At 58.7% G+C, this 18,881-nt stretch overlaps 1 protein-coding gene across 15 annotated transcripts in view; it reads left to right on the forward strand.

The window, feature by feature from the left end:
* Nucleotides 1-824: 824 nt before the first annotated feature.
* PACS2 (phosphofurin acidic cluster sorting protein 2) overlaps nucleotides 825-18,881 on the forward strand; it is a 70,268-nt gene continuing 52,211 nt past the window's right edge. For 5 of the 15 annotated variants that reach the window (XR_011431840.1, XM_023628547.2, XM_023628550.2 and 2 more), the window contains exon 1: nucleotides 828-1,032. Coding sequence is in view for 8 of the 15 variants with exons in the window: in XM_023628547.2 (XP_023484315.2) it covers nucleotides 914-1,032 (119 nt within the window). In the remaining 7 variants the exon portion in view is untranslated. Of the gene's footprint in view, nucleotides 1,033-18,881 lie in introns of all 15 variants that reach the window. The other 10 variants (XR_011431839.1, XR_011431835.1, XM_070249201.1 and 7 more) reach the window with 4 other exon arrangements.

The following is an 18,881-nucleotide window of genomic DNA, read 5'->3' on the forward strand; positions in this document are numbered from 1 at the left end:
ATTCATGGAGGGTCAGTTCTACACACGGAGCCTGTGGGGCGCCCCAGGCCCCCGGGGGCAGGAACCGCAGCCATCCGCCAGGGCCTGCGGGGAACACAGGGGCCGGGGAGAACAAGGAGACGGTGGGGGGAGTCAGGAGGACTGGAGGGGTGCGGGCTTGGCGGTCTGGGGTCGGTGTGGGGGACACAGGGACGGCAGGGGACGGGCGGGCTCCGGGGGACGAAGGGAGCGCGCGAGGGGGGCGGGGAGACTCGGAGGATGCGCTGGACTGGGGGGGCGGGGACGCGCGGAGGCTTGGGGGTTGGTGCGTGGAGACATGGGGCACGAAGGGGGACAATGAGTGCTCCCGGGGAGGCTGCGGGGGTGCGCGGGGCGTGGGGTGCCGAGCGGGCGCCAGGTCCGGGACAGGAGAGCGCATGGGTTGGCGCGCGGGTTGGACTGACCCGGGTCTCGCCAGGCCCCTCCCGGCCGCTCCCGGGGGGCGGGGCGGGGCGCGCTGGGGCGGGGCCTGTGCGCAGGCGCGGACGCGCGCTCCCGCCGGCCGCGGGCACGGGACGCCTCGCGAGGAGCCGGCAGGGGGTGGGAGGGGCCGTACCTCACTTCCGGCGAGCGCTCCGCGGGACGTGATTGGCCCCAGGGCGGCGGGCGCGCGCCCGCCCAGCCAATCGGCGGCGGCGGCGCGGCCAGGGGGCGGGGGCGCGCGGCGGGGGCGCGCGGCGGGCGGGGTGGGGCGGGGCGGCCGCAGCCTGGTCGCCGCCCGCGGGCCTGTCCGCCGCCCGCCCGGCCGTCCCCGCCGCCCGGCAGCCATGTGACCGCGCCGCCGCCCTCCGCGCGCCCGGCCCGCCCGCCCGCCCGCCGCGCGTCCGCGGCCCGGCCGCAGCCCCAGGCCCGAGGAAGCGGCGGGGCCGGCGCCATGGCCGAGCGGGGCCGCCTGGGCCTGGCCGGCGCGCCCGCCGCGCTCAACACGCCGGTGCCCATGAACCTGTTCGCCACCTGGGAGGTGGACGGCTCCAGTCCCAGCTGCGTGCCCAGGTACGCCGCCGCCGCCGGCGCTTTGTTCCCGCGCGCACCTGCCGGCCGCCCGGGGCCCCCACCCAAGGCCGTCGCGTTTGCGCCCCTCCTCCGGCACGCGCGTCCCTTGCGAGCAGCCCCCGGCGCGCAGAGGGTCCCCGAGGTCTCGGTCCGCGCCGGGCACGGAGCGGCGCGGGTATCTCAGGCCCCGCCGGCTCCGGAGGCTCTCCCGGGCGCTCACCTGGTTAGCTATCAGCCTGCATCGCTGCACCCGCCTACTGATGCGGTGCTGGTGGAGTTGACTTACGGTGTCTCGTCTCTCCACCGGGTACCACAGATTTCCTTTTGCGTCTAACACACTGTCAAGCCTGTGCGGCCTGGGAGTGACCCTCAGGGCGCGCAGTGTCCAGAGGACGCACAAATCTACCACCACGATTGTATTCCTTCGTCCAGTACACGCATTTTTTCATCCTCTTGGGGGTCTGGCGCTATCCTCTCTGTCCTGGCCGGTGGTCATCGCCTTTTACCTGTTTGTACTCTGGCTGGTGATTTAGAGACACTTCTTTGTACGTAAACACTGTTCGTTGCATCCTGCTCTTAATTTTGTCTTCACAAAAGACGCTGCTCTAGCCACTTGGTGGGGAAGCACTCCTTGCCCGTGGGTAGCAGCTGGAGGAGGTTTACCCACATGTCAGCGCACTGGACAGCCCACCTCCACTCAGACTCACAACTTCCCTGTTTCTCCTGTCAGCTTGAGGCTCTGCGGGTTTTCTCCCCACTCGGTGGTCCCTGCTGACCAAGCTCGCAGGCTGAGGGGGAGAGACAAACTGGCACCCAGTCTATTCTGGAATAGATGCTAGGCAGTGAGGGCTGCAGGGAAGAGCTCTCCCTGGGGAGACCTCCCAGTGGGACTTCAGGAGTGCGATCGGGCACAGGAAGTGGTGGGTGTGCACCAAGGGGGCCACGCTCTCTGCCCTGGCTCCTTCAACAGGTGTTGCTGAGTGAGGCACTGGGGACACGGAGGGTGCCAGACAGCAGGGTTTTCCTTCCCACAGCACAGGGCTGGGAGCTCAGGGCATTGGCTGCGCTGAGTGGAAGGGATGGGTGCTTAGCATCACTCCCAGACATGTGTGGGGCCTCCTGCAGGATGCTGTGTCCGTGAAGACTTGACGGTCAGTGTCAGCCAGGGTTTGGGGCGAAGAACTCCAGACCTACCTGCTTGCCTCTCTTCTGGGAATCTCTGGGCCTCAAGGCCAGCCTCAGGAGCATTTCCCCAGCCTGGCCTCCTCTCCTTTTCCCATCTTGGCAATTGCCCCAGCGTTGGGCCTCACAGCCAAGGGTCCTCCTGGACCCTCTTTCTCCCATGCTTCTCTTGTCTGTCTCCCTCTGCAACATCACCACCATCCCCTGGACCGCTTGCGCTGCCTCCTCTGCCAACACTCCCCAAGTCCACACTTGCCTCCTTCCTGGCGGAGTGCCCCCCAGGCAGGGCACAGAGTAACCTGGCTTTGCTGTGCCTCTTCAGCAGCTTCCCGGGGCTCTCTGAAAGACTCCTGAAGTTTTAACCAGAGGGAGGCAGGGCAGGTGGCAGGAGAGGCCAGGCCAGCAGGGGCTGTGTTGAGGGGCCTTGTCAGCCCCCCTTGGAGCTGGTCTAGGAAGCCCACCCTGGTGTGTGTGCAGGGAGAGCATGGAGCAGGATGTAGGGGCCTGGGCTGGACAGCACTAGGTGTTGAGGGCTAACTGGCTCTACCTGGAAGGGATGTGGGGGGAAGAGTAAGGTGGGACAGCAGGTTGTGTTCTGTGGGTGTGGAGTTGATGGACCATGGGGTGAGCAGAGCAGCCGTCAGCGAGGGTGGGCACAGGGTTTATGTGCTGAACGTACAGAGCATGGTTATAGTGAAGCCCCCTTCCTGTCCCGGTGCAGTCCCTCCCGCTGTGAGCTGGTGCTGGTGCCCGGCTTGTACCTCCTGAGCTCGCATCCTCAGGCAGGCTGGTCCCCAGCTTGTACCCCCTGAGCTCGCATCCTCAGGCAGGCTGGTCCCCGGCTTGTACCCCCTGAGCTCGCATCCTCAGGCAGGCTGGTCCCCGGCTTGTACCCCCTGAGCTCGCATCCTCAGGCAGGCTGGTCCCCGGCTTGTACCTCCTGAGCTCGCATCCTCAGGCAGGCTGGTCCCCGGCTTGTACCTCCTGAGCTCGCATCCTCAGGCAGGCTGGTTCTCGTTTTGCTCATTTGGGACTTTGTGTAAAAGGAGTTGTACTTTCTCTGTTTGTTCTCACTTCTTGCCTTTGTCCCATGTTTAAGTTTCTGAGCAGGTGCCGAGCTGATGGCTGTCGATGCCTCAGGGTGGTCCTGTAAGACAACAGTGTGTGTCTATGCTGTGTCAGGGGACCTTTGGCTTGTTTCCAGGTGCTGGCATTCTCGCACCTGTCCTCTGTGTGCGTGCCTCCGGTGGGCAGCAGGCCCGTCGTCAGCATGTGCCCGTAGTGGGGTTTGGGGGTGTGCTGAGTGTTACTACCAGGCGGCTGCCCAGGGCAATTGTGCCTGCTCCGGCCCCCAGCAGCGGGGACGAGAGTCCCTGCTGCTCTACATTCTTGCCAACACTTGCCTGACTTTTAATTTTTGCCAATCTGGTGGGTGTGAAATGGTATTGTGGTTTTAATTTGAATTTCTCTGGTTACTAATGTGGGTCATTTGTACTTCCTCGTCAGCAAAATTCCTGTTCATTTCTTTTGCCAATTTTTCTTTCTCCTTTTTTTCCCACTCCTTGAGTCTCAGCAGTTTCTTTAGGGGATGGTGATCCCTTTCCAGCTAGATGTGTGGAAACCGCCCTTTCCTGATGGTGCGTGTTTCTCAGCTGTCTTCGCACAGTTTCTGCCGCCTCCAGAGGCCACTCGGCTCTGGCCTTGGTCTTAGTCTTGTTTCATCCTCTTCCCTTCCCGGTGGTGGCGGGAGAGCTCTGCTCTTCCTGGGAGCTCGTGCTAGGCTCTGGGGCTGCGGCTCTCGGAGGGCTCGGTTTCGTGGATTTCCTCGAGGTAGCCATTGCAGACAGTGCTCCTCCACAGTGACCACGGAGCCACGGTGTCCGATGGTGTCCACCTCCCCTGCCGTCTCCTGCCTGTGCCCCACTGCTGGCAGGCCCAAAGCGTGGCCTCCTGTGTCCCCGGGCTCCAGCAGGGGGCTGGGTCACTTTAGACCCTGGCACTTCCTGCTTAATTTTTTTTCTGTTGAGGTTTATTAATTTCTAAGTTTCATGAGGCTGGGCATCTTTTCACAGCTTATTGTTCACTCCCACTTCCACCTCCACAAACTCCTTGTTCATGGCCTTGGCCCATGTGAGGCATGTCGTTGAGGGTTAGTTTGCACATGGCCCAGGCGGGATGGTCTTAGCTGGAAGTGTGAGTTTTGGGAGCTGTGTGCTGGGTCAGCCGCGCCCCAGCCAGATGGCCGTCTCACCCCCCAGGGCTGCGCTGGCGCCTCCTGTCAGCAGCAGGGGGCAGCTTGGAGCTCCTGGGCCTGGCTTCTCGCTCAGCACCTGCTATAGGGCCCCACCCCTCCCACAGCTTCAGGCGGTCTCTGCTCTGTTGTCTCCTGGTGTTCCGCTGTGGGAATAAACCGCTCTGTTTCCACCTGCTCTTCTTGGTGGCTGTTGGGCTTGTTTCTGGTTTGGGGCTATCTGTGCAAAGCTGCTGTGACCACAGGGCTTCGGGGGACGTGTGTTTTCACTTCTCTTGGGTAATAACTGGCCACAAGGGAGGTGGGCGTGTGTCAGCTTCATAAGAAGCTGCCAGTTTTCTAAGGTGGTGGCACCAGGTTCCACTGCCACTGGCTGTTCTGTGTTACGTTCAGTGTCGTTGTGTTTGTGTATCGGCAGTACCTGCAGTTTTAGCCATTCTAATGGCTGCGTGACGATTTCTCCTCAGGGTTTTATTCTGCATTTATTGTGAGCGGATGTTGAATGTAATCAAACACTTTTCTTTTATTAAGAGTATCATGTGATTCTTCTCCTTTAATTGCTGATGTGGTAGATTACAGGAGTGGATTTTGTATTAAACTAACCTTCCATCCTTGGAAAAATTCCACCGTGGTCATGTGTGTTGCCCTTCCTGTTCAGTGGTGAGTTTAGATTATTAGATTATTGGTTTAGTACTTCTGTGCCCAAGTCTAGGGCTACAGTCTCCCACAGTCTCCCTCTTGTCTTCTGCCCTCATCAAGTTTTGGTGCCAAGACACCTTGCAGAATGAGCTGGAGCGTCTCCTCTTTCGCTGCATCACGGGGAGGTTTGTATAAATCCCGAGTTGTTCATCCCCTGAATGGTCGGGAGAAATCGCCTATGAAATAGCCCAAGCTTGGACTGGCTTTGTGGGAAGTGTAACTCCTGATGCAGGACGCTTTTTTCCCCTTTTGAGTTAGTTTTGGAAATATGTTTTTCTGGAAGTTTGTCTGTTTTGTCCAGATTTTCAGGTTTATTGGTGTAAAGTTGTTCATGATATTCTTTTATCCTTTACCTGTCTGCAGGATCTGTAAAGCTGTCCCCTTTTAATTCCTCCCATCAACCGTTTATGCAGGTGGACATGCACACTGTGATCTCTCTGACCAGGGGTTCATCAATTTTTTAAATGAAATATTAGTCCTTACCTTTATTTCCTTCCACTTACATTCCTTAGGTTTATTTTGCTGTTTTTGTTCTGATTTCTTAAGATAAATACGTGGCTTGTTATTTTTCCTCCTCCTTTCCTTTTGCACAAGCATTTAAAGCTACAAAATAAGTGATGCCCTAGCTGCTTCTTAGCAGCTTTTACATGTAGAATTATTCAGTTTAAAATGTTTCTTAAATTTTGCGTTATTCTTTCTTTAACCTGATAGTATGTTTCAAAGTTTCTTAGTATCCACATATGTAGGTCTTTTTTTTACTAGTTACTCTTCCGTTGTGGAATTTGTTTCTTCTTCTCTTTTTTCTATTCGTTTCTGACTTAGTTACATTGTAGTCAGAGAAGGTGATCAATGTGACAGCAAGTATTGAAATCTTTTGGAACTTGCTTTATGGCCCAGTGTGAGGTCAGTCTTCCTCCAAGTTCTGTTAGTACTGAAAAGGAATGAGTGGGGTGGTTGATGGTGGTGTTGGATACCTGTCCCTTAGGTCAAGCTGGGTTCATTCGGTCTTCACATCTGTTTCCTTTTTTAAAACCTTCTAAGCTGGTGTGGATTTGTCCCTTTCTGCTGGAGTTCTGTCACGTTGGGACCAGGTTATGAGGTGCGCACGCGATTCTGGTTGTGACGCGGCCCCTGCCTTTGCCTCTCCGTCTGGTGGTGCTCTTTGCACCTGGACTGGAGACAGTACAGCTCTGGGAGCTCTTTGGGGTAGTATCTGCCTGTTATGTCTTTCCTACTTTTTTTCTTTAAACTTTTCTGTATCCTTACATGTCAGATGTGTCTTTGGTTATTTGGCATGTATCTAGATTTTGTTTTCATTCATTCTGACAATCTTTATTTTTTAACTAGAATATTCAATTCACTGTCATTTATCTGAAGGTATTTGGGTTCATGTCTACTGTTGTATTTTTGTGGTTAGGATTGCCCAGCACTCTCTCTGTTTGTGTCGGTTCTGTCTTACCTTATTCTGCTTGTTTCTTCTTAGTCTCTTTCATCTCTATGAGTTTGAAACTTACCAAGATGTCTATTTCATTAGTGGTTACTGTCAATGGCAATTTGCGTACCTGCTGTTATATTTTAAAGTTAATGTATCTTTATCTCTTCCTGGACAAGAGGGGGGCGTACAGCACATTATTCCCACCCAAACTTTCTCAGTTCTATGCTTTTGTTTAGTGTAATGGAATTGTCTTCTTTTTAAGCCCATGAAAGGTTATTATTGCTTCATCTTGTTAATACTTGATTCACACCAAAACTCACCACTTTTTTTTCTTCGTTCTTCTTGCATCTCACAATGTGGAATCATTTTTCTCCTTTTTCTGTCTGAAAATGCATCTTTAGGATTTCCTTTAATGAGAATCTGCTGAAACTACTGCTCTTTCTGTGTGTATGAGGACATTTATCCTCCTTCCTGGATGGTGGTCTCTGGTTGTGGAGGGTGGTCTCTGGTGGTGGAGTTGCAGGGGGCGTCTCCTCCTTCTGGTGTGGAGGGTGGTCTCTGGTTGTGGAGGGTGGTCTCTGGTGGTGGAGTTCCAGGGGGCATCTCCTCCTTCTGGTGTGGAGGGTGGTCTCTGGTTGTGGAGTTGCAGGGGGCGTCTCCTCCTTCTGGTCTGGAGGGTGGTCTCTGGTGGTGGAGTTCCAGGGGACGTCTCCTTCTGGTGTGGAGGGTGGTCTCTGGTTGTGGAGTTCGAGGGGGCGTCTCCTCCTTCTGGTGTGGAGGGTGGTCTCTGGTTGTGGAGTTCGAGGGGGCGTCTCCTCCTTCTGGTGTGGAGGGTGGTCTCTGGTTGTGGAGTTGCAGGGGGCGTCTCCTCCTTCTGGTGTGGAGGGTGGTCTCTGGTGGTGGAGTTCGAGGGGGCGTCTCCTCCTTCTGGTGTGGAGGGTGGTCTCTGGTGGTGGAGTTGCAGGGGGCATCTCCTCCTTCTGGTGTGGAGGGTGGTCTCTGGTGGTGGAGTTCGAGGGGGCGTCTCCTCCTTCTGGTGTGGAGGGTGGTCTCTGGTGGTGGAGTTCGAGGGGGCGTCTCCTCCTTCTGGTGTGGAGGGTGGTCTCTGGTTGTGGAGTTGCAGGGGGCGTCTCCTCCTTCTGGTGTGGAGGGTGGTCTCTGGTGGTGGAGTTTGAGGGGGCGTCTCCTCCTTCTGGTGTGGAGGGTGGTCTCTGGTTGTGGAGTTGCAGGGGGCATCTCCTCCTTCTGGTGTGGAGGGTGGTCTCTGGTGGTGGAGTTCCAGGGGGCGTCTCTCCCCTCTGCACATGGCAGGTGCACCTTTCATGACTTTGCTTCGGTTTTGCTATTGAAAAGTCAGCTGTCAGTCCGATGTGACTCTTTTGAAGGTCTGTCCTTCCTCCTGTTCCTTTGCCACCGCTTCTCTGTTGTGTCAGGTGTGGGTTTCTGTTGTTTCCCCCCAAGTCCGTGCACTGGTCTTGTTGACTCTGTGAGCTGGTGGCTTTCATTAGTTCTGGGACGTTCTCAGCCAGAACTTTTGTTTGTTGCCGTTCCTTCTCTTCCGTCGTTGTGTCTGCCATGTTCTCTCTTCGCCTCTGGGTATCGACTGGACGTGCATTAGTCCTTCTGCTGGGTGTTAGGGCACAGTGTCCGGCTTGACAGGCTTGCATGTCCCTGGAGCCATGGCCAGTGCCCAGCGTCTTTCTGCTTCTGTCCACGTCTGTCCTTTGGGCCTGGCCTCCATAAGAGTCAGTGCAGCACACTGGGCACTCTGTGGCAGACAGGGCCCTGGCCATCTCTCAGCCCTGCCCAGAGCCGGGCCGGGAGTAGCTCTGTGGTGACTGTTCCTGTGGTTGAACGAAGATACCACACTCAGGAATGTGGCTTTTGTTTGGAGTTTGGGGACGTCACTGATCTGTTTTGCAGGTGTGGCTCTGGGGGACAGTGCTGGTTGGGTGGTAGACAGCGTCAGACGTAAGTAGGTTGGATGTGTGCATGGGTGGAGCTGGGCGGGGGGCCGTTGGGGGTTCAAGAGTGGGTTCGGGTCTTTGCAGCCTGTGGCAGATGACGGTTGCTCTGAGGAACTGAGGCGGCTGACTCTGGCAGTCCTCGGGCCGTGGGCTGGCGTCCTGCTGCAGTCAGAGCAGCTCCATGGCGCCCAGCCTGTGGTGCCGGGCTGAGCCCCAGGCCCCCTGGGCAGTGGTCTGCCCCTCTGTCTGCAGCAGAGTGGGCAGTTGGTCTCCATGGGGCCCAGTGCTGTGGACACCTTCCCTCCTGCACTGGCTTTTGTGTGGAAGGAAGCACCTGCCTTGGGCCCTGGCGGGCGCTGTGCTGGGGAGTATATGGTCTCATCTGATGCTTAATGACCTGTGAACTAGCTGGGGGCCCCTCGCTTTGCTCTGCTTGTTTAGTGGATGGTGGCACTGAACATTGGCCCTGAAAATAGCATGTGAAAATATTCAGAAGCCAGGGTCCTTCTGCACTGGAGGAGCTGGGTTGTTGGGGCTGTGTCCTCAGTCAAGGTGGACCATGCAAAGGGTTGTGGTGCATAGTGAGAATGTCCCTGTCTTCAAGGACTGAGTTCCTAGAAAGAGCACTTGGTGTTCTTAGGTGTCCCAGCCTGCATGCCCCTCAGTCCAGCCCTGGGGGGCGTGGCAGCGGCCGGGCCTTCTCTCCCTGGGGAGTTCAAGGCTGCGCCCTGGGCCCCCTGCGGGGTTGGGTAAATGGAGGCTTCTGGAACCTTGTGGGGGCCAGAGCGGGTGGTGGAGATGCCAGGGATTGGGCGCGTCTGCCCTTCCTGCTGCCCTGCTCGCCTTTCCTCATTACCCCCTGGCTGGACCACAGCTCCTCGCTGGCCCGCAGGCAGAACCTGGCCATGTGCGGACATGACCCTCCTGGTGGTCTAGCCCTGAGGGCCCTGTTCTTCCGATGGCAGGAGGGGATGGGATTGGATGGCGGAGGGGCCAGGACAGGCAGTGTTTGTGGCAGTGAGGTTCTGCCTCCCAGTCACCAGGACAGCGTGGGGTGGGCTGGGAGGGCCTCACGAGGAGCCCCGCCTGGCCTCTCCTCCTCGTGTGGATACGCTGGGTCTTGCTCTTGGCAGAAGGGGAGGCAGCTCGCATGTCTCATGTCCTGGCCGTCAGCTGGCTCCGTGCCTGTGGGCGTGTGGTGATCCCTCCCCTCCAGCACCTGCAGCCCTGTGCACACTGCGAGGTCCAAGGTGAGCATCATTGCCCTCTGCCTTCCGAGAAGGCAGAACCCCGTCAGCAGGGACCCCTTCGGCAGAGGCCCCACCTGCCTCCTCCCCTGGCCAGGCCAGGGTGCGGACCTGCAGTGGGCAGGCCCTTGGAGGCACTTCCTTCTGCTCAGATGGGGTGACCCTCAGTGAAGGGCCAGCCTGGGTTTCAGCTGCCTCTGCCCCGCGTCAGATGCATGGGCCGCGAGCCTCCTTTGTTGACGCTGGCCTCCTTCATCCTGTTCACCTTACTTTGTAGGGTGCACGTCATCCCTATCAGGACAGCAGTGGGGCCCCTGTAGCAGACGCTCGAGTGAGGTCGCTCGGTGAGCTCCGTGTGAGATGGAGCTGCGGTCCACTGGCATCTTTTGGTGAATTCAAGCCTCCTTTTCTAGGGTAACTCTGCAGCTGACCTCACAGGAGGTCTCTGTGCTGTGGGTGCGAGGATGCATCTTCTTTTGTTGTGGCATAGCCAGTCAGGACTTCGCTGTTTTTAGATGCAAAAGAATTGATGAGCTTTTCCCGCATGATTTGCATTCTCAGGCCTCAGGTGCTGCAGCGTGGGGTTGGCTCTGGGCAGGTGTCCCCAGGCCCCAGGAGGACAGGCCTCACCATGCGTGAGGCTCCTGGCCACCAGTGCCCACGTCCCTGTGTCTGAACTCAGCAGGGTAAGGCTCTTCCCTGCTTGGTGGTGTCGCAGCTCGCATGGGGCTGGTCCCTGCGTCTGGGCCCCTGAGAGTGCCTCAGGCAGGTGTCAAGCTGATGGTGGGCATTCTGGACAGTGAGCCGCTGCACCACACATTCCCTTGGTGTGGGGCGTTGCGGTTTCTTCCCCTGAGCACAACTGAGGGGCTGGTCACCTAGAGATGCTCTGTGTCGGGGTTGGTGGCCCTTCTGCACTCTGGTGGGCCAGGGGCTCCCCGCCGGCCTCCAGGCTGGGCTGTACTCTATGGGAGGGCAGGATGAGCTTTGAGTGTGAAAACCTGTCTTGGGTTCTGGGCTCTCATTGATCGGGGTCGGTGAGCCGAGGAGTCGAAAGAAAGATTTCTTGGACTCTCAAGGTCTAGCAGTGGTGCTCTTTTATTTAGAGAATAGTACAGAATAGCATGGGGACAGGACCCATGGGCAGTGAAGAGCTGTTGCTGCTGCTGCATGGGGATAGGACCCATGGGCAGTCAGAGCTCCTGCTGCTGTTGCATGGGGACAGGACCCATGGGCAGTCAGAGCTCCTGCTGCTGCTGCATGGGTACAGGACCCATGGGCAATCAGAGCTCCTGCTGCTGCATGGGGACAGGACCCATGGGCAGTGAAGAGCTGCTGCCGCTGCTGCATGGGGACAGGACCCATGGGCAGTAAGAGCTCCTGCTGCTGCCCTGAGTTGAGGGTTAGGGCTAATTTTATAAGGCATGGGTACGTGACTTATTTTTACTGGAAAAAGAAAAGATGATGTAAAAAGTCATTAAATGATTTCAGTGCAGGTGGGGTCTGGTTATCGTGCGGTCGTATAACTTTAGATACGAATCTGGTCATATAGATTGGCATGTAGGTGAGGATGCCCTGGGCTTCTCTCCCTGGGGCAGCCCTAATTCATACCATAAAAATCCACCCGGTCATATAGTTCGGCATGTAGGCCAGGTCACCTTGGGCTTCTCGACCTGGGGCAGCCTTAATCCACATCATCATGACCAACCCTGTGGCTAGGACGCTGCCATCTGTTCCTGCTTGGGGTCCCTGTGGGGGTCCTGGGCTTCCCCCATTCCTCCAGGAGCTCCTGCTGGATTCCACCTTCGCTCCGGGCTTCCTGCTTTAACTGGTTGCAGCATAACTTAAAGTTGTCACGCTTTGGAAAGTTACTGGAGAATGACATGGTTACCTCACCCCAGATTGGTGCGCCCTCCTCTGGCCCGGCCCTGGTGGGAGATGAGCTGAGCATGGCGTGTGTTTACAGACACAGCACTTATCCCATGGAGCATCCAGGGCAGCACATTGAACTCATTTGTGGGTGCCATTTGCTTTGCGAGTGAAAACCAGTCTTGGGACCACGGGGCAGGCCAGGGGGCCCCCAGAGAGAGGAGCGAGGACAGGGTGGGGTCTGAGTTGCAGGTGGAGGACTATGGGGCTGGGCACAGGCCATGCTCTCTCGGAGGGAGGGCGATGGAGGGAGCTTCCCAGAGGAGAGAGCGCAGCAAAGGCCGAGGGTCTGGTGGTGGAGACAGCTGAGGTGGCAGGAGGTGTGCATCTGGGCCTGGTTAGCACTGATCCAGGACTGCCCCATGGGGGTCTGACAGGTGGTGAGGCTGTGCTCAGATGCCGAGGGGCGTGGGGTTCCAGCTCCCCCACCAGCCACTCGCTTCTCAGGCCCTGGGCTGGGAGCGCTGTGAGCACAGAGCCTCACGCTTGCCCTGCTGGCCCGCTGGCCGGCCTCCTGGTTTTGTGCCGAGCGGTGTGGTGCTGGCCTGGCACAGCCGGGGGAAGTGCCCTGCTGCTGGTCCCCGTGGGGGACATGAGGCTGCCACCTCAAGGTCTGGGCTGGGGGATGTCTGATGCCCCTGCCCCCACTCCCCTGCGTGTGCCAAAGAAGACACAGGACCCGCCTGTGGGTTCTGGAACACTGCCCTGGCTCTGGCGGGTCATCGAAGGTTTCAGGCGTGTGTTTGTTAGGAGTCCGAGTCGGGAGCAGGACCACTGACAACCAGGCCCCCAGGGCTGTGCTGGGGTTGTCTGTAGCCTTGATCCTGAGCAGAAAAATGCCTCTTGCAGGAGGCAGACTGACTGCGGGGTGATTGTGGAGGTGGTCTTCTGGGAGAGGCTCCAGACGGAGACTCCTACCTCTCCAGGTGGGAGGAGGAGTCTGGAGGGGGCTCAGCCTGGAGAATAGTTCCCTCAAAAGGCGATAATGACCTGGGAGAAAGCAGCGCCCTCCCCCAGTGCCTGGGCGGGCTGCTCCCGGCTCAGCGACATTCCATCCCCCTCCCACCACCTCACAGAGGCCCGTGGGGGCAGGGACAGCTGCCACCACCGGCTGCTCTTGGGGGCATGGGAACCTGCTACACACTGAGCTCACGGTCACTTGAGAGCCAGGATGTCTGTGTGTGCTCTGTACCTGGAATAGGAGCCGGTGCTGCCGTCTTTAAGCAGAGAAGGCTCTTGGGCGGGTGGGCTGGCCTAGTTGGGTGGGAGAGCGGACGGCTGGAGGAGATGGCTGCACGGACCTCTGGGCGCTGCAGTCAGCCCCCACATCAGCAGCCGTCTATTGAATCCAGCTCCTGGGAGTGAGAGCCCGGTGGGCACCAGTGCAGTGGAATGTCCAGTTAAGCTGCTCACGTGGAGTAAAAGGAAAGCTGGTTTGATGAGCTGCGTTTAGAGAGTTCCTAGTGGCTTTCCTCCTACTTGGGTATCGTTCAGTCACCTTTGAGAGGAGAGTCAAGATGAGAGCCCTTCTCAGTGAGAAAGGAGCCTCGCTGTTGGTGTTACTGACTTCGAGAGAGTGTCAGACTTCTCCGGGACCCGGGGTTGCACCATAGGGATGTTCGTGGGAACAGAGCATTGGCTTTAGGTAATCCTTTCCCCTGGCTGTGGGGCTCGCTAGATTCAGGGCTTGGACTTAACCTCACCCTTGGATTCGGTGAGACGTAGAGCAGCCATCTGCTCTCTCTTCCCCCGGGCGGCCTCTCTCCAAGGCTAGCCTGCGCTTCCCCAGGCAAGGGGCCGCGACACACGGCACACTGGGTCTGTGAAGGCGGAGGCTGCAGAATGAGGTGCAGCTGTGTGCCCACTGATGGGGCCAAGGCCTGGGGAGGAGGGGCGCTGGTGGTTTCTAGGGGCCCAGAGTGCCAGCCTCAACCCCGCCGTGTGGCCCCCATCCTGACCCTCTCCTCTCCTCTCTCACACCTTGTGCGCCCAGCTTGTCATTTCCATCTTCATTCAAGATTTGCTACCTGGCAACTATCACCTTTCCCGCCTGGACGAGAAGCCCCCAGAACCAGAGCTGGCCTGCTGTCACCTGCTGCTGCCCCTGTCCCCCTAGCACCAGCCCAGGGACTGGACTGATGGTCGAGGAGCGGACTTGGGGCCTCCAGAAAGGAGGTCTAGGAGAGTTGAGGGTGCTCGGAGCCCTGGGCTCTGCAATGCGGTAGATCCAGGGGCTGGGGTCTTGAGCATCCTCTGGGGGATCACTATGGTGTTAGCCAAGTGGCCAGAACGTGGTCTCCCGAGAGCCTGTAACCACTCAGCGGGCTTCTCACAATGGCAGGGTGAGGTCCAGGCAGCCCTTTGTTTGGGGCTGTGTGGGGCACAGCTGGGACGTGCACCGGCAGCGTGTTCCCCAGACTGGGACTCCGGGAGACTGGTGGGCTGCTGACTCCCTCGTTGAAAGTGAGCCTGCAGGTCCACAGCAGCCTCATTCCAGACAGCGAGCGCACCTCTGAGGCTGGAAAATGGCACCCCTGGAACTCGGGGCCATGCACGGAGGAGGCGCATGCTCACCTGATCTGGTTGTCCACTCAGTGCCCCGGAGAGGAGGCTCCAGCCGGCGCCGACGGCCCTGCTCACCTCTCGGAGTCTCTTGCCCCTCCAGAGAGGACAGGGCTGCGAAGCAGGACCTGCCTAAATGGAAGCAGTGGTGGTTTTGCAGCCCCCTCAGCCCTTCAGCCACCTGGTGTGCCATTGGCAGCACCAGGTCATGAATCTGGCCTTGTGCCAGGGGAGCTGGGGGCCCCGAGAGGTGACTGCTGTGCCCATGGTGGGTGGTGGGAAATGGTTGAGCCTGGGAGGTTGTGTACCTGACTTCTGGCCCAACCTCATTGTGACCCTGCCCCTCACCTGGGGACAGCCCTGGCATACCTGAGCACCCGCCTAGTACATGCCATGGTCCCTTCCAGATGGGCCCTGAGGGCAGTGGTGTGGCTGCCAAGAGGGGGAGAGCCCTGGGCCCAGGGACTCCACAGCATGCAGTGGTTATAAGGTGAGAAGGCCCCGGACGGCCAAGGGCCCGAGATTCAGTGTTTCCAGAAAGAGGGACGAATGCTAGGGCTGAGGTATGCAGTGAGCTCAGACCTTGATGTTGGGACTACCCCAGGAGCTCCTCTGGTTGGGGAGCAGGGCCTGGTGGGGAGCAGTGGTAGCTGGAGGGGGCTTGGGGTCAGTGCGTGTGCCGTGATGGGGGCGCATGCCCGGAGGAACAGGCAGGCCATGTATGGCCATGTGCTTGCTGGTGCGAGGAGCAGCTCTCCCTGAATCACCTCTGTTTCTGGCAGAGTGAGTGATGGAGTAGGGGGTAGGAGGGGATATGGGGCAGCAGGCCAGAGAGTGGAGGGGGGCACCTCAGGATGGACAGTTGGTGCTGGGCATTCTTCGTGTCTTAATGGCTATGTACAGCATCTCGGATACAGAGTAGCTGGTGAACTGGGTGTTCCCAGGTGGAACCAGGAGGGAGAGACAGGGGGCACCGAACTGGGGCTGGCATGGGATGACAGATAGATGGTGGTCAGGTGCTAGACGGGATAGGCCAGAAGATTGGTGGTGGTCTGAGCGTGGTGTCTCCAAGGGGCAGGACATGGGCCCATGTGGGGCAGAGGCGCCTGCAGGGTGCTTTCAGGAGAGGACTGGAGTGGGCTGGAGCACTCCAAGAAGCCCAAGTTCTGTTTGTGGGAAGGAGGAAGGCCAGGGGTTACTGGAACTTTCGCTTTGGTGACGCATCCTTTCCCAGCTGGGGCCACGTAGATAGAGGACCGCTGTGCTGCGTTACTTTCCTGCAGGCCCCGTACTGTGCAGGGCTCTGGTGACTTGCCCCTGGGCCAGGAGCATCTCTCTGTGGATCCGGGCCCCGGGGCGGCAGCTGGTACTTCCTAGGTCACCACCGGCGCTGTGGCCACCTGCCCCAGCCTGGGACATGAGAGTCCCGGGCCCACCTGAGACCCGGGGCATTCCCATCTTTCCCTGGTGATTCCGGAGGTCGCCACGGCTGGCCTTGGTCCAGCTTCCTGATGCTACGCCCTTTTATCATTTCTGTTGTCTTTGCTTTAATCCTGCTTTCTGCTTTAAGCGTGTCTTGACATCTCGCTGCAGCTGTGTCCTGTGACGTCAGCCCTCCTGGCCCCAGGAGCAGCTGTCACCCACCCAGAGTGGCTTTTCACTGGCAGGTTTCTATTTCTGTGGTGACTGATGGATGGGCACTTGTTTCTGTCGTCTTTCCTGCTTCTCTTTTCCCATTTTTGGTCATTTCTTCCTTGGAAATTGATGAAGACTGATGGAGTTTTCTTTATTACCCCCTCCAAGAAATCTGTTTTCTAGCCCATTTGTCTGTTACTGATTTGCTTAAAAAGTGAGATTTACTGATGTTGAAAGGAAGCCAGCATCCCTTCGCCTCCCAAGCACTTGGGACGCATGACTCTGCACCCCTGCCCCTGCCGCACCCTGATTTCAGACCCCTCCCCACAGAGGGCTTGGCAGCCGCGCCCCAGCTCCACTGCAGCCGGCTTCCCTGAGCTGCGGCCTTCAGTCTCCTTGTCGGGCTGGGTGGGGCTCGATGCAGGAGAGGACGCCCACCCCGCGCCCCGGGGTTGCAGAGTCCGGTGGGTGAGCTCCTGCCCTCGGAGTTTGGGCACTTCTGTCTCGTGGCCTCTGCTGCTGTCCTGAGGAGCTGGCCGTAGCCTGCTTGTGGTTCCTTTCTGGGTAATGTGTGTTCTCTCTGGTTGCTTGGGAGGATTTTCTTTGGGTTTGGTGTGTGTGGGTGTGAAGTTATCATCGTCATTTCGTCCTCCCTGGGATTCTGTTTGCTGAACGTGAGCATCTGTGTCCTTCCTCGTTTTGGAAGACTCCTCATTTTTCCTTGTTCAGTAGACACGCGTTTCCCCTTCTTTGCCTCCCAGTTGGCGTTCCTGGTGGGAGCTGCGCCCTGCGTCTCTCTGTGAGGCACCGGCCCACGAGGGCCACCCTCAGAGCTCCATGGTTGGGCAACGAATGGGGGGGCCACATGGTGTGGTGCTGCACAGAGTGCCATGACTGCTCCCTGAGCACTTGACCCCAAGCAGGCCGTGGGTGTCAGGGCAGTGAGGGAGCAGAGGGGCAGTTGGGGGTCACCTGTGTGGCAGGCACCCCGGGCACTGGGAAGTGGTTGGCATGCTGACCTGTCCTGGGCTGTGGCCACTGTGGCTGGGAGCAAGGGCAGCTGCCGTTCCTCGGGGCTCTGCGTCCGGTCCTCTGACAGTGAGATTGCGGTTGCCTGTTGGCCTCCAGGGCTACCTTCCTCCGTGGGAGCCTTCTGCAGGATACTGCATGGCACAGATGGGACGTGGTGCTGGTGGAAATCTCGGTCCAGCAGCCCAGGGTCCCTCCGTGCGCTGGCCCCCAGATCCTGGGTGCAGAGTTCTGAGGGCTGCCAGATAGGAACCCCATCCTCTTGTCTCTCTGGCACCCCTTCAGCCTCACAGAGGGGAGGGGTCTTCTTCCTAAGTGAGATATTCAGTCCCAGATGTGTCTGCCTGTTGCAGGGTAGAGAAAAAATCCGAGACGGGCTTGCGCTCCATCCCGCTGCCCGTCAGCTCGGGTGGCCACAGCAGAGCACCATGGACGGCAGCTTAAACCACAGACACTTACTTCTCTCAGTTCTGGGGGCTGGCAGTCCCAGATCAAGGTGCTGGTAGAATCGGTGTCTGGCAGGGGCACCTTCTCATGTGTCCTCATAGAGTGGAAGCAGCAAGGGAGCTCTGTGTGGTCCCTTTATTAAGGGCACTGATCTCCTTCGTGAGGGCTCCACCCTCATGACCTAATCACCTCCCAAAGGCACCGCCTCCTAACACCAGCACTCTGGGGGCTAGTTTTCAACATGGGAATTTTGGGGGAAACAGTTCAATCTGTAGCACCCACTGCCCCCACAACATTTTTGGGGGCCGCCAAGAGCAGTGCACACTCGCCTGCTCCCCCTCACAGGTGCTTCGAGGCTGCAGGTAACTGCTGCCCCGACCCAGTGCCTGAAGGCCGTGTTGTGGTTTTTCACCTGCATGGACCCCGTGCCCAGCAGAGCCTCTTGCGCGGTGGGCCTACAGTCTTGTGTGCTGGGAGCGGGGCTCTGGGCATGGGTACCCGCCAAGCCTGGGACCCACAGCTGGGTCAGGGCCCATGTAGACCAACAGTGTAGGACATCAGAGAGACACACAGACCCCTGTCCCTGCTCCCCGCCAGCCCCATATGCTCCCGGCTCCCACGTCTCCCCTCACCTGGGAGTTGGGCTGCCCCCGTGTTTGTTCTCATCCTGCAGCCTGGAGTTACCTGATGCCCCCCAGACGGCCACACCCACGCCTGCAGGACCAGTTCTGTTCCTCCCCTGACCCTGCCCACGAGGAGGGGGTACATCAGGAGGCTGCCCCATTGTAGATTGTTAGCCACACACAGCACAGGTGCTCTGTGGTCGGCTGGGGGCCTCCTCCTCCTGGCCCTCATGGAAGCCCATCACTGAGGACTGTGCTGCCCGCCCTGGGGGACTCAGTGCCCCCAAGAGAAGGTTCTGGTTCCTTGCTGGTGCCACCTGGGGACATGCCTGGGACAGGCCAAGCTAGGGGTAGGGCCAGGGTATGCTCTCTGTGCCCCTGGGAAAGCTGAATGTTGCAGGAGCCAGGAAACAGGCTGCCTCCTTCCAGGCCCCTCCCTGTGTGTGCCTGCACCCTCCCACCCTCATCCTGCCCCACGGGTAGATTTTGGCAAAGAAGCCAGAGGAAGGCCATTGCCTCACCCTGTCCAGGCAGACCTCAGGGCTGGTGGCTAGCCAGGCCCTTGCTCTCCTGGCTGAGAGTCACCTGAACCACGGATTCCTGCCTGGAGCAGGGCTGCCTGGAACCGTCGCTTGGTCCCTCAAGTCTGCTGTGGCAAGGTCCAGCCCACAGGCCATGCAGGAGGGGCACGTGGCCCAACTGAGGTGCTCCTGGGTCTCCCCAACCTACCGTCCCTGCCCCCTGCAGCCAACCGCCGTCCTCTTCGGTGCTGAGCTTCCCAGCACCGGCCTCTGCTGCCTCTGCTAAAGTAAAGCCCCTTGCTGGGGAGGAGCCTCACTCATA

The sequence above is a fragment of the Equus caballus genome, chromosome 24, assembly GCF_041296265.1.
Source record: "Equus caballus isolate H_3958 breed thoroughbred chromosome 24, TB-T2T, whole genome shotgun sequence".
Classification (NCBI taxonomy): domain Eukaryota; kingdom Metazoa; phylum Chordata; class Mammalia; order Perissodactyla; family Equidae; genus Equus; species Equus caballus.